General features: G+C 36.1%; 1 protein-coding gene across 6 annotated transcripts in view; it reads left to right on the top strand.

Annotated features, from left to right (window-relative positions):
* The window catches only part of AKAP10 (A-kinase anchoring protein 10), a 77,496-nt gene that overhangs the window by 8,918 nt on the left and 53,739 nt on the right, over nt 1-14,839 (top strand). For 2 of the 6 annotated variants that reach the window (XM_037012950.2, XM_037012947.2), the window contains exons 2-4: nt 1,783-1,830; nt 6,181-6,363; nt 9,134-9,691. In XM_037012950.2, coding sequence (XP_036868845.2) covers nt 1,783-1,830; nt 6,181-6,363; nt 9,134-9,691 — 789 coding nt within the window. Of the gene's footprint in view, nt 1-1,782; nt 1,831-3,040; nt 4,066-5,126; nt 5,191-6,180; nt 6,364-9,133; nt 9,692-14,839 lie in introns of all 6 variants that reach the window. The other 4 variants (XM_073234742.1, XM_037012958.2, XM_037012955.2 and 1 more) reach the window with 4 other exon arrangements.

The following is a 14,839-nucleotide window of genomic DNA, read 5'->3' as shown; positions in this document are numbered from 1 at the left end:
TGGGATTGGGTAGTGACTCATAGGAAACTTTATAATATTTAGGGTGGAAAGAAATAAGGCAAAACGCTAATATTTGGTAAGGTCAGGCTGTGTATATGCACTTTTATGTTTAAAACACTGACGAGGAGATCTAATTGTTAAGATGAGAATGCATTGAGGTGACAAAAGTGGAACTGTGGGAGTGTATTTTGGTGATAGAACAAGTTGTGGGTGTGAGAGGTAAGGGAGAGACCATGTTAAGGATAACTACCAGAGTTTCTAGCCTCAGAAACTGGTGGGAGATGGTGTCATTCATAAGAGAAGATAACGCTGAGGTACGAACAGGTTTGGGAAAAGACGGTATGTTCTGTTTTGGACAAATGTAATTATGTAAGATGGCAGGTAGATGATAAACTACATGAACCTAAAATCAAAAGTATTTAGAAATACAAATTTAGGAGTCACAGCATATTTATGGTAATGAGAGCCTTAAGAATGGATAAATTCCACCAGGGACACATATGTATGTGTAGTGAAAAGAAAAGGGACCCAAACCCTATCCCTGAGGAACTCCCAGTGGGCAAAGAAGTTGGCAAGGGGATAAACTAAAGGAGAGGCTAGAAACTACAGGGGAGTGGAGTGTCATGGAAGTCAAGACAAGTTCATGTTGCAAGAGGGAAATGTTGGCAGATGCTGAAAAGGGCAACAAAAAGCAGCCACCCTACTACATTTCCTTATTTTATCCTCCTAACAGCAGTGATCAGTGCCTAAAATGATCTTACTTAGTTTTGTCTGTTTGTCTTCACATGCATGTGGACTTCTTGCAGGTGGGACTGCTGTCTTTTCTGAGTCAAGAGTGTGGTGCATACACAGCCCTCAAATATTTGTTAATGGATTGACTTATCAGATACTCTGAGAGCTAGTTATTTCCTGCTACCAGCCTTTCTACATTTAAGATTTAAGAGCACAAGTGTAAAGATGGTTACATTTAGAAATTTCTTATTTTAATAGACTTTTCATTGTGTGATTAAAGAAAATTTAATGTTGAAAAAATGTAAGTAAGGAGGGTTAAAAAGTCTTATGTCAGATCCTGTAAGAGTTCACACTTTGCTTAAGCTGCCATGCACCTTCCCTTCTTGGATATTATTAGTGTATCTGCAGTAGAGTTTCCACTGTTTCGTGTGATAAAGGAGAAATTATATAATTTCTTAGGAGATAAATTATTAAAGTGTTAGTATTAGAAGTATTAGAAGTTTAGAATGCTTTATATTTGATGCTGTGGAGGGACCACACAAGAAGTAAGATATGTTATACAACCAAAGAGCTCTTTTTCTTCACAGGGTGCATCTAGTAGTGGGTGGTAATAAAATTAGATAACATCCTAAATTTACTGTGTGCTAGTTACTCTGCACAGCTCTTTACAAGTGTTTTTTCATCTGTAACCCTCCAAGGTAGGTGTTGTTATTGACCTAATTTTATAAATCAAGGTAAATTGAGACCCAGAAAAGTAACTTGCCCAGGATCACATGGTGAGTAAGTGGCAGAGCTAGAATTCAAACTCAGGTGTTCTAACACTGTCTGACACAGTCTTTCTCAGTGTTCTTGACTGCTGTTCACCGGTTGCCTCCTTAGAGAAACTCCCCCTGACTACTGCCCTGCCCTGTCCCCCTCAAAGGCAGTTAGTTCATCCTGGTACAACTTTGAATACTCATCTGTTAGATAAGTCTTGTCTAATTTTTACAATACATAGAATGGCTCTTTCTGAGTGTTAAAGTTGGTCATTATGCTATTTTTATCTTTTAGTGAAAGGCAAAGAACAAGAGAGGACTTCAGATGTTAAGTCAATTAAAGGTGAGTTCAGTAGCATTCCATTGTATTAGAAGGTGATGTTTTAATCCTGTTACCTTCTCCCTTCTTTTGCCATTAATCATTTCTGCCTACTTTCATAGTTATTTGCAATTGGCTTGCTTCCCTTTTTAGTCTAGGTTCTCAGTGCCTAGCATATATCAGGCCTTTACTGACCATTTTTTAGCTCTCCTGTGATTACAGTAAACCAATGCCCTCCTGTTAATCACAGTTGATTGTTTCCTAAAAGTGGTTAGTTAACTTAATTTTTTTTTAAAGTGAAAAATATGCTCAACTGAGCAGTCTGACCACTGAGCACTGCCATGTACAAGGCTTTGTTTTCCATTTTTTATCCAGAATTGTGGATGATTACAGTTTTCACATCTCTGTTACTTTGGGTGAATGGCCTTAAAATTTATTCAGAGTACTTTATTAGAATCAATACATTGTCCTTATTTTTAGGTAAGAGCATGCTTTCTGCTATAGTTTTGACTGATTGATTCATTGTCAATGTACAGAGATTGTAGTTGAAATAATATAATGGAAATTATTTCCATAGCCATTACATATACATTTCGTAAATGTAATTTATTAACATGAAATCTGTAGATTATTACTTAGATTTTTCTTTCAAATGTTTGTATATTGTGTGGCAAGCATTAACTCTATATGCCTAATTTGCCAGAGACACTAATTATAACTTAAGAGGTTTGTAAGATTAGGGAAGAAATAAGGTACCTACATTTCTGCTTATTTCTGATAACTTAAGCCAGTTGGATTCCTTATTTAAGCAAAATTTGATTGGCATTAGTAAAGCCTTAAAGCCCTTAACAAGCAGAGGCTTGTGATCTGACTGTAGTAAAAGGAAGGGCTTTTATGTCTCTGGTATACCAGTCTTCTACCCTAAACTGCCACCAACAGTATAACCTTGGCAAGTCATGGACCTTTTCTCAGATTCTTCATTTGTGAAATGAGAGGATTGGCCTACCTGATTTCTAAATCTGTACCAGGATAAAAAATTCCATGCTTGTACTCAGTTTATGACAGTACATAATCTGTGCATAGCATTCACTAACTTGACTTAGAATAACACAGAAGCAGTATAGGAAAGAGCCCCTTCAGAAGTTTGCAGTCTAATTAGAAGACAAACTTATAAAACAGTAGCAAATAAATCAAAATAACAACTGTCATTTAATGAGCGCCTATTCTGTTCTAGGCGTTAGACAAAACCTGTGGCTGTTGAAGTGAACAAAAAGACTTGGATCCTGCCCTCATTGAATGTACAGATTTGGAGGGAGAGGAACGTTAATCAAATGATTCCAAAATGACTTGGGCTAGATTAGTAGTGATGGTAATAAAAAGATCTGGACAGATCAATTTAGGTGATAAAGTGGATAGAACTTTGTTATTAATTAAATGTGAGATGTAAAGGGGAAGGAGGTTTAAAGTTGATACCTACTTTTTCTAGCTTGCCTAACAAAGTGACTGGTGGAGAACCAAGCTGGGAATATGTCCAGTTTTGGTATGTTGGGTGGGAGATACTTAAGAGACATTCATTTACATATGTTATCTAACCACACAGTAATTCTAGAATCTGAAAAACTGAGTGATTTTTTAGAATATAACAGACCAAAGTTGAAATCTTGTCTGTTGAAATGACTCTTTACTAGCTCATTGACTTAGGCAAAATACTTGACTTTTTTCAGTTTGTGTCCTCATTTCAAAAATGAGGAAAATACTGGTCTTGCAAGATTTTGAGAGAAATAATGTATTCCCAAAAACGTACATCGAGAAACCAGTACAGTGCTTGGTACATAGTAGGTACCACTTTGGTAGCTAGTAATATCTTATTTTAACAGTTGGCCCTCAGTTGGTTAAGTGAAGTGAAGGATTGCTCAAACTTAAGAGGAATTTGAGATCAAATGATTTTTTAAGTATAGGGAAGACTTCTTAGAAATGAGACTTCATTGTATAAAAGTTGAATTATAAGAAGGATTTGGATGAAAGAAGTGATTCTTTTTCCCCTGCGAGCCCAGCTTCTTCCTTCTTTAAGTATATACTGGGCAGTTTAGGCAAAACAGGCAGCCATTCACTGAAACCTTTTGAAGAGGATACTGATGTTTTACAAATGGCATTTATGAAAGGGGAGCCTGGAAGAGTTATATAGGATGGAGACCATAGAAATTCTTTTGCTGTATTATCAAAGGACCTGTACAAAGGTGTACTGTTGAAAATGAATAGGTAAGTAGACATTTAAACATCTTAAAAGCAAATAAATCTTGGCAAGTAAACAGACATAGTGAAAAAGAATGAGTCCAGAATTTTGAGCTTTGGAGACTTAGTGGAATGAACAAAGACGGAAATTGAGAAGAATTAGTTTGGAAGATGATATGATGTTTGAGATTTGAGATTTGGACAAATTGGTTGTGAGATGGTAAAGTCAAAGTGAGAATTGCTAGTAGTAAATATTAGAGATCCAGGACTGAACTCCAGATTAAAGGACAGGTCTGAGATGCAAGTCAGGGGTTTTCCATCTGGGTTCTAGTTCCATGGAGCCACACCCTGTGAGCTGTTGCCAAGGGGGTCCATATCTAGGGCATGTGTGAGAATTTCCCCTTGATCAGCCAGAGTTACTGTTAATTATTCTTTATCTATTTTAGATATCTCTTATCTAGTTTCATCTATTTTACAGACATATCAGAGTCCCACTTAAGTTTATTTTGGGGGGACACTTACAAGTTAAAAAAAGTTTTAAAAAAGATTGCTCTAGTAATAATTGAATATTTGAGAATAAATGTGCTTTCTAACAGAAAGAATAAAAGAGAAGAACCTTAAAAAAAAAAAGAAGAGTAACAGAGAATCTTAGGAAGAAAAGTGTCATGAAAGTTGACCCTATCTGACACAGTGGCATTTAATAATGTGTGCTAAAGAATGAGGGAGGAAGAGATGGAGGAGGAAATGGAGCAGAGTGTAGTGCCACAGAGACCAAAGGAAGTTAGAATATCAGGATGAACATGTAAAATAAGTTGTGAGTTCTAATAGAGAAGAAAAGAAAAAAAGCCTTACACAAATGAATTAATAGCATTTTATATCATTATACACATCTAATTAGGAAACAGTTTTTTATAGAATGTTGTCTCACTGTTCTCACAGCATGTTATATGTAGCTTTTGTCTATACAAAAAAACTAGCTATTATTGTCTCTAAACTTCTAAAATTATTTTGCTCCCTTCAATGTATCATGAAAATAAAAATAAAAACAAAACACGACTTCTTTCTAAAACTGAAAAAATCATTTGAAGATGACTCCATTCCATAATTTGGCCAACTCTTGTTGAAAGATAAATATAGATACCTGGAAAACAGGTATGGACATTCATGTTCTTATGTGCTCTATCCTATAAACACAGCTCAAAGAGTTATAGATTGAATTACATAGTATGCTTCATCAAAAATATCTAGTCTTACTCAGATTCTTTGTCTGGAAACTGTTTGCTAAGATTGAGAGCACTAAGCTGTTGACTGCTCAATAAAATTAAGTTGTGCTAGGAAATAGAAGTTCAGTTAATCTTAGAGTATTTATTTTGAGGGTGTGGAATGCTAACCGCTCATTTCTGTCCTGATTGCTATAGCAATGTGTACTAAACTAAAACTTCTTAATATCATTTAATAAGGGTCATTGATATTTGTGTGGGATAAATAAGATGGATAGGTAGAATGTTAATTTAGCTGTAGTGCAAGCTCATAGGGTTACTTTGACAGTATTGTTATATTGGATCATTTCCTAATAACACATTGGTAACTAGCTTCTTTGTTCTGAAGTCAAAAGGATATTTCTTCAGACTACTAAAGGGAATACATTTTGTGAATTTTTAAGTGTGCTTTATCTCTAAGCAGCTTGAACTTTGACCATAAATGTTCTTCATTAGATGAAGAAATTGCTATTCAATTAAAAAATAAATTTTCTAAAGACTGTTTTTCTTGTTTTCCCCCCTAAACTTTTATTCTGTAATTTTAGTTTTGTTTGCTGGGCAAGCGAGGATTAGGAGTTGAAAAGAGTCCATATTTCAGAATGCTTCCTGGCTTTGGTACTTTGTATCCTATTTAATAAAAGTTCTAAGACCTCTCTCTTAAGTTTCACTTTAGGCAGAGTATTTTGAGAGTTATAAATAATAATAGGGCTTTTCTTTCCAGTTTTCTGCTGCTCAATTAATTTACTTTCCCCTGGTTTTTTTTGAGTATGCATACTTGAGAAGTGTTAAAATTTAACTTTTAAAGTTCTCTTAAAGCCCTTTTATGAGGCAGTTTGAACTATCATATTGCATTTAATTTTTAACAATTTTTTAAAAATTATAGCTTCAATATCTGTACATTCCCCACAAAAATGCACTAAAAATCATGCCTTGCTGGAGGCTGCAGGACCAAGTTACATTGCAATCAATGCCATTTCTGCAAACATGGACTCCTTTTCAAGTAGCAGGACAGCAACCCTTAAGAAGCAGCCAAGCCACATGGAAGCTGCTCATTTTGGTGACCTGGGTAAGTGACTATGACTTTTTGTTCACTTCCAATAGGAGGAAGGATTTGAGTGGAATATGGGAAATTCCTGTCAGGGGATACTAAACTGTGCTATTGGAAAGGGCTTTGGAAAAATGTATTTCAACTAAAATACCAGCTGTAAGTGTAATGGATTGTACCGTGTTGTATATTCCTGTAAATATAAAATATAAAGTGTGCCCAGTCGAAAAATAGGTCATTTCCAGAAGAAATATATTTGGCCACTAAATACATGCAAAGATGCTCTTTCACTAATATTCAGGGAAATCAAATTTAAATAATGAGTTAATGTTTCTTCTAACACATTAGCAAATATTTAAATTTGGTAATTTGAATGTTGTGTAGATGCAGAGAAGTGGCCACTGCTCTTTAGGAGAAGTATAAATTGGTGAAGATGTTTTGGAAGGTAGTTTGCAAGTATTAATCAAAATAAAGATTTAACCCTTAGATTTGCTCACATATATGCAAAAATATATATATGCAGGTACATTAAAAGCTACTCATTGCTGTATTGTTTATACTAGCAAAAAATCAGAAATAACATCTATTAAGAGAGAAGTAGTTAAATTGTGGTACCCATACTTTGGAATACTGTGTAGCCTTTTATAAGTCTGAGGTAGACATGAAGAAATATCTAAGATAGCGTCAAGTGGAAAAAAGTAGGTGCCTTAGTGGTATGTATAGTAGAATCTGTTACGTTAAAAAAGTTCCTCCTTCCCTCCCCAAAATAAAAGATATGCAGGAGATCATTGAGTTCTGATTATTTGTTACCCAAATTTCTGCACTTAAAAAAATTGCATGTCATGTTATCATAAATTGAAAAAAATCCATGAATGGATTGACTTCTAGTAATTTGTTCCCTTTTTGACCTGTCTCTGCTTAACATTTGTTTATATTCAAAGTGAAGGTTCCAAAGGCTTTGTGGGTCACACTCAGTAGTATATTTGTATTGGTCAGAGTAAAATTATAAGTTTTACTGAATTACTTATATGTTGCTATTGGAATGTAAACTGGTTACAGCTACTTTGGAAAATTCTGGAAGTTTTTTATATGCAGTTACCATATGACCCAACAATTGCACTATTAGACATTTATCCCAGATAAATGGAAACTTACGTTCACACAGAAACCTGTATGCCAATGTTCATAGCAGCTTAAAAGTCAAAAACTGCATGTCTTCCAGCAGGGGAAATACTAAACAAACCAGAACATCCATACCACAGAATATGACTGAGCAATAATAAAAAAGCAGACTGTTGTATGATACACATAAACAACTTGGATGAATCTCAAGAGAATTATGTTGAGATACAAAAGCCAATCCCAAAATGTTACCCACTGTATGATTCCATTTATAAAACATTCTTGAAATGAAAAAGTTACGAAGAAATGAAGAAACAAAGAACAGATTAGTGTTTGCGAGAGGTTAGGCACCGGGGAGGTGTTTCTAAGAGGCTACATGAAGGATCCTTGTATTGGAACTATTCTGTATCTTGGTAGTGGTTACATGAATCTACTTATGTGATAAAACTGCATAGAGGTAAATATACAAATGAGTACAAGTAAATAGGGAAATCTGAGTAAGATTGGTGGATTGTATCAATGTCAATATCTTGGTGGAATATTATACTATAGTTTTGCAAGATGTTACTTTAGGGGGAAACTAACTAGTACATGGCCTTCTGTATGATTTCTTACAACTGCATGTGGATCTACCACTATTTCAAAATTAAAAGTTTAATTAAAAAAAATTTTAAGTCGTGCAAGGGATAGGATTTCCTGAAGTTCATGGAAGTGATGTTGGCAAAGACTGGTTACCACAGTGAGACAGCAAGCATGATGATATGTGAAGTGCTTCAAAAGGAGATCATTTGAACATCAGGATTAAAAAGCCGTTTTGAAATATTGATGAAACCCTCAGTTAATGTCATGCTGTGAAAATAAAAAAATACATTTTTTTGATTTTCTAATTCTAAGAATTAGCTTGTAGTTATAATCATAACCTAAATTCAGCCAAGTGTAAAATAAACTTAATTTTATTAAGTTTTATTAAGTTTAGTGTTATTTTTCAAGATTAAATCCCAGAGCTACTCTTTATTCTGTTATAATGCTAAGTGTTCATAGCATCTTTCTAGCTATATCTACACATTCACCATTTTTCTTCAGGATAAGTTCCTAGAAGTGGAGTTGCTGGATTGAGAACATGCACATTGCTAAGGCTTTGCTGTCTGTTAGTGACTCCTCCTGTAAAACATTTTGTCATTTTACATTCTCTTCAGGGGTGAGCGTATTGCCTGTTTCACTCTGCCCTTGTTACTGCTTGTTTTTATATTTTTTGGGGAAAAAAATCTTCCTTTTTAACAGGCAGAAATGTTACCTTGTATTAATTTGCTGTTTGGGGATTTTTAGTGAGGTCAAATATTTTAATGTATTTTGGGCTTTTTTCTATTTTTGTGACTAATACAAGGATATTTTTTTCTTCAGAATTTATATGGTCTGAATTGCCATTCAATGAGATGTGAGGATTAATTGAGTAACAAAGAGCTTTTTAATAATTTAAACAAGTTTTGGACAGTTATTTCTTTGCTTGTTTAGAAACCCAAACTATAGTATTTCTGGTTGTTTATTCATTTAAATTGCTGGAGAGGTAAACTTTATTCAGTAATTCTGTTACCACTGATGCTAAAGGTGACTGACTCATCCATCAATCTTAAATTATTTAATACTGAACTGCTGATTTTTTTACTTTTAGGCAGGTCTTGTCTGGACTACCAGACTCAGGAGACCAAATCAAGTCTTTCAAAGACCCTTGAACAAGTCTTGCATGACACTACTGTCCTCCCTTATTTCATTCAATTCATGGAACTTCGGAGAATGGAGCATTTGGTTAAGTTTTGGTTAGAGGCTGAAAGTTTTCACTCTACAACTTGGTCCCGAATAAGAGCACACAGTCTGAACACAGTGAAGCAGAGCTCATTGGCTGAGCCTGTCTCTCCATCTAAAAAGCACGAAACTACAGCGTCTTTTGTAACTGAGTCGCTTGGAAAGAGGTTGGAGGATTCTAGCTCAGCCCAATTGCTTATGACTCATTCAGAAGGAACTGACCTGAGTAATAGAACTAGCAAAACTCAGAAGCACTTGTTGCTTTCCCAGGAATGTGACAGTGCCTGTCCTTTCCATCTTGAAATGGCCAAAACAGGAACTCGTCAAGTTACCATGGAAACTCAAGAATCCTCCTCCAGACTTACAGTAGCCAGTAGGAATAGCCCGTCTTCTCCACTAAAGGACTTATCAGGAAAACTAATGAAAAGTAAGTATGTGATTTTCTTGTCTGTCTTTATTTGTTTTGTTAGTCTACAAAGTGAAACTTGAGATGGGGAATAAAAGAATTGGAGTAGTTTTCTTTTCTTCCACACCCACTTGCAAATCTGGAAACATTTGGAGAGTGCCCTGGAGTAGGATGGGTAAATGAAAAAGGAACAGAAGGGGTATCTACAGTGGGTAGATCCTTTAAGAAGGATGTTAGCAGAATTAAGAAATGAAGAGGATTCAAGCATCATCTTTTCCCTTCCAAAAATTTTAAGATGAAACCATTATTCAGATAGGCTTATTTCATTCCTGTCTCAGTCTTAATTTTATTACTATTTTACTGTATTTTGGAGGTAAATTTAAAATTGCTAACAGGTGACGTTCATTGAGTTCTGTGCTAAGTTCTGTGCTATGCTTGAGTTTTATATCCCAATTTACATACGAGAAAACCATAACATAAAGGTTAAGTAATCACACTAGTTAAATAGGAAATTGAGAGCTAGAATTAAAGCCCAGGCATTTTAACAACCGTACCTCTTTCTTTTTTTCTTTTCTGTTAGTTTGGAAATTACATACTCTTTAATTTTTAATTTTACCACTTTCTGGAATCTAATTAGATAACCTCCATGATTTTCCTTTTCTGTTTCATCTTATCTGTTCTGTTTCTCAAAAGGCTGGGTGATTTCTTTTTTGTGTTTTCCTTGTTTGTTCCCTATTAAGGCTTTTTTTTAAAGAGGAGTTTAAAGTTCACATCCCCCTGCCTCCGTGTAGCCATAGCCTCCCTCATTGTCAACACCCCCACCACAATTTGATAACATTGGTGAACCTACCTGGACACATCTAATCACCCAAAGTCCACAGTTTACTTAGGACTCACTGGATGTTGTATATGCTGTGTGTGATGATATGTATCCATCATAATGGCAGCATACAGAGTAATTTCCCTGTCTTAAAAATCCTCTGCACTCCGCCTATTGTCTGTTCCTATCCTCTGATCCCTGGCAACCACTAACCTTTTACTGACTCCATAGTTCTGCCTTTCCCAAAATGTCATAGAGTTGGAATCACACAGTATGTAGCCTTTTCAGATTGGTGGTGAGTTCTTCATGTCTTTTAGTTCATTGATTCTCTCTTAAGATGGGTCTCATGTATTGAATCAGTTTTTTAACCTTTTTTTAAATCTAAAAGTTACTGAATTTTTTATTTCTAGTATTTCTTCTTTTTTCCTTCAAATTTGCCTGGTCATTTTTATTTCTTGTCCCTTTTGAGTCCATTTTTTATTTCTTTAAGTTTATTAAACTTATATTCATTACCTAATAATCCCAACATCTATAGTTTTTGTGGATCTGATTTAGGATTTATTTGTTTCTTCATATTCACATTCTTGGTAGCTTGTGATTTTAATGGTTTTTGGCTGTGGACATATGTTTTTGGATTTTTTTTTTTTTTGAGGGCATCTCTCATATTTATTGATCAAATGGTTGTTAACAACAATAAAATTCAGTATAGGGCGGTCAATGCTCAATGTACAATCATTAATCCATCTCAAGCCTAATTCTCGTCAGTCTCCAATCTTCTGAAGCATAATGAACAAGTTCTTACATTGTGAACGAATTCTTACATAGTGAATAAATTCTTACATGGTGAACAGTACAAGGGCATTCATCACAGAAACTTTCGGTTTTGATCATGCATTATGAACTATAAACAATCAGGTCAAATATGAATATTCGTTTGATTTTTATACTTGATTTATATGTTGATCCCACATTTCTCCCTTTATTATTATTATTATTTTTATTTTTAATAAAATGCTGAAGTGGTAGGTAGATGCAAGACAAAGGTAGAAAACATAGTTTAGTGCTGTAAGAGGGCAATTGTAGATGATCAGGTGTGTGCCTGTGAACTAAGTATTAATCCAAGCTAGACAAGGGCAGCAAAACATCCACGGATGCAGAAGATTTCTCTCAAAGCAGGAGGGATGAGGTTCTGAGCCTCACCTCTGTTGATCCCCAATTTCTCACCTGATGGGCCCCCTGCGACTGTGCCTGTCTTAGGTTGTTCCTCCCTTGAGGAATCTTACCCGTCTCTGGCTAACCAGTCATCTTCCGGGGCCATACAGGGAAATGTAAAGTTGGTAAGTGAGAGAGAAGCCATATTGTTTGAAAAGGTTAGCTTTTTACTTCTTTGCAGATTTATGCCCTGTGGCTTCTATGCCCAGCACTTGTCTCGAGGTATCTTTACCACCTGGAGGAATTATGATACTCCATAAATTCGATATGAGGCACGAATTCTATTTAAGGGTTGTAATTAGGAAGGAAGAAGAAAAGCTATAGAGGTAGCATATGGAAGAAAACATGGGAGGATTGATTATTTCTTTGACATATCTTCTTGTAGAGTACCTTAAGCATGTATAGGTTTTAAACTACTAACTGATTTGCACACACATATTAACATAATAGGAATACGGTGACATAAACATAGCAAATCTATAATTACCATCCATCTCCAGTGAAGCCAAGAAAACCATTTAGGCACCCTAGGCATTTGTGAAAATTTGTCTATGATATGATGGATGTTGTCCAACTGTAATTGAACAGTCTGAGAAAAATCAGACAAATTAAAGCAGCCCATTTCTGGGATCTGTTCACATCCCATAAGTTCTTTTAACTGTAGATAGTCTATAGTCATAAGATTTTGGAGTGCTACAACTTGCACCCCTCCCAACTCCTGGTTGAGTTCCAATAGTACAGATCCGGTCAAATTCGTTGTCTCACTGTATGCACATGCCAGCCTAGACATCTCCCTCCTCATTCCTATGGCAAGTCCAGGAAACGGTGTGGTGGACGCAGCCACAACCGCAGCATCACCCAGATCCCTGTGGAGGCTTTTTGATGATCATCCCCTGGCACGAGTCCTCCAGAGAGTGCTGATGCCGGAAGCTCCTCCTCATATCGTATCTTAGTTCATTTTCTGGGTATCCAAGCTAGGCCTTGGTCTTCTGCTTAGAAACAGACCCTTTGCCCACACTTTGACATGCCCTCTATACCACTGTACAGAACTCAATTGGAGGTCAGCACACAGGGACTGCTTTTTTTTTTTTTTTTTTTTTTAAAGAGAAAGGAATATTATCAGAAAAGAGTACCTCCATAGCTGATCATCTGTCACCCTTTAAGTGATCAACATTAAGGATATTTAAAGCATGCGTTGATCTTTGATTTACCAATAGTTTTATCCTATCAAGGAGTAATCCCTCTTTCCTTTCTTTCTTTCTTTCTTTCTTTTTTTTTTTTTTAATCTTTAATCTACCCTTACATGAAGAGTACTATGTTTACTATGCTCTCCCCTATATCAGGTCCCCCCTAACAACCACATTACGGTTACTGTCCATCAGCTTAGCAAAATGTTGTAGAATCCCTACTTGTCCTCTCTGTGTTGTGCAGCCCACCCTCCCCTTTCTCCCTCCCCCCCCATGCATGCTAATCTTAATACCCCCCTTCTTCTTCCCCCCTTTATCCCTCCATGCCCACCCATCCTCCCCAGTTCCTTTCCCTTTGGTACCTTTTAGTCCATTTTTGGGTTCTGCAATTCCACTCCTGTTTTGTTCCTTCAGTTTTTCCTTTGTTCTTATACTCCTCAGATGAGTGAAATCATTTGGTGTTTCTCTTTCTCCACTTGGCTTATTTCACTGAGTATAATGCTCTCCAGCTCCATCCATGTTGCTGCAAATGGTTGGATTTTTCCACTTCTTATGGCTGAGTAGTATTCCATTGTGTATATGTACCACATCTTCTTTATCCATTCATCTACCGATGGACATTTAGATTGCTTCCAAATCTTGGCTGTTGTAAATAGTGCTGCGATAAACATAGGGGTGCATCTGTCTTTCTCAAACTTGATTGCTGCGTTCTTAGGGTAAATTCCTAGGAGTGGAATTCCTGGGTCAAATGGTAGGTCTGTTTTGAGCATTTTGATGAACCTCCAAACTGCTTTTCACAATGGTTGAACTAATTTACATTCCCACCAGCAGTGTAGGAGGGTTCCCCTTTCTCCACAGCCTCGCCAACATTTGTTGTTGTTTGTCATTTGGATGGCAGCTATCCTTACTGGTGTGAGGTGATATCTCATTGTAGTTTTAATTTGCATTTCTCTGATAATTAGCGATGTGGAGCATCTTTTCATGTGTCTCTTGGCCATCTGTATTTCTTTTTTAGAGAACTGTCTGTTCATTTCCTCTGCCCATTTTTTAATTGGGTTATTTGTTTTTTGTTTGTTGAGGCGTGTGAGCTCTTTATATATTCTGGACGTCAAGCCTTTATCGGATCTGTCATTTTCAAATATATTCTTCCATACTGTAGGGTTCCTTTTTGTTCCATTGATGGTGTCTTTCGCTGTACAGAAGCTTTTTCAGCTTAATGTAGTCCCACTTGCTCATTTTTGCTGTTGTTTTCCTTGCCCGGGGAGATATGTTCAATAAGAGGTCACTCATGTTTATGTCTAAGAGATTTTTTGCCTATGTTTTTTTCCAAGAGTTTAATGGTTTCATGACTTACATTCAGGTCTTTGATCCATTTTGAGTTTACCTTTGTATATGGGGTGAGCCGATGGTCCAGTTTCATTCTCCTACATGTAGCTGTCCAGTTTTGCCAGCACCATCTGTTGAAGAGACTGTCATTTTGCCATTGTATGTCCATGGCTCCTTTATCAAATATTAATTGACCATATTTGTTTGGGTTAATTTCTGGAGTCTCTAATCTGTTCCACTGGTCTGTGGCTCTGTTCTTGTGCCAGTACCAAATTGTCTTGATTACTATGGCTTTGTAGTAGAGCTTGAAGTTGGGGAGTGAGATCCCCCCTACTTTATTCTTCTTTTTCAGGATTGCTTTGGCTATTCGGGGTCTTTGGTGTTTCCATATGAATTTTTGAATTATTTGTTCCAATTCATTGAAGAATGTTGCTGGTAATTTGAGAGGGATTGCATTAAATCTGTATATTGCTTTGGGCAGGATGACCATTTTGACGATATTAATTCTTCCTAGCCATGAGCATGGGATGAGTTTCCATTTATTAGTGTATCCCCTTTAATTTCTCTTAAGAGTGACTTGTAGTTTTCAGAGTATAAGTCTTTCATTTCTTTGGTTAGGTTTAT

Source organism: Manis javanica, chromosome 4, assembly GCF_040802235.1.
Source record: "Manis javanica isolate MJ-LG chromosome 4, MJ_LKY, whole genome shotgun sequence".
NCBI lineage: Eukaryota > Metazoa > Chordata > Mammalia > Pholidota > Manidae > Manis > Manis javanica.
The sequence above is the reverse complement of the archived record's forward strand: the minus strand, read 5'-3'. Positions and strand labels throughout refer to the sequence as shown.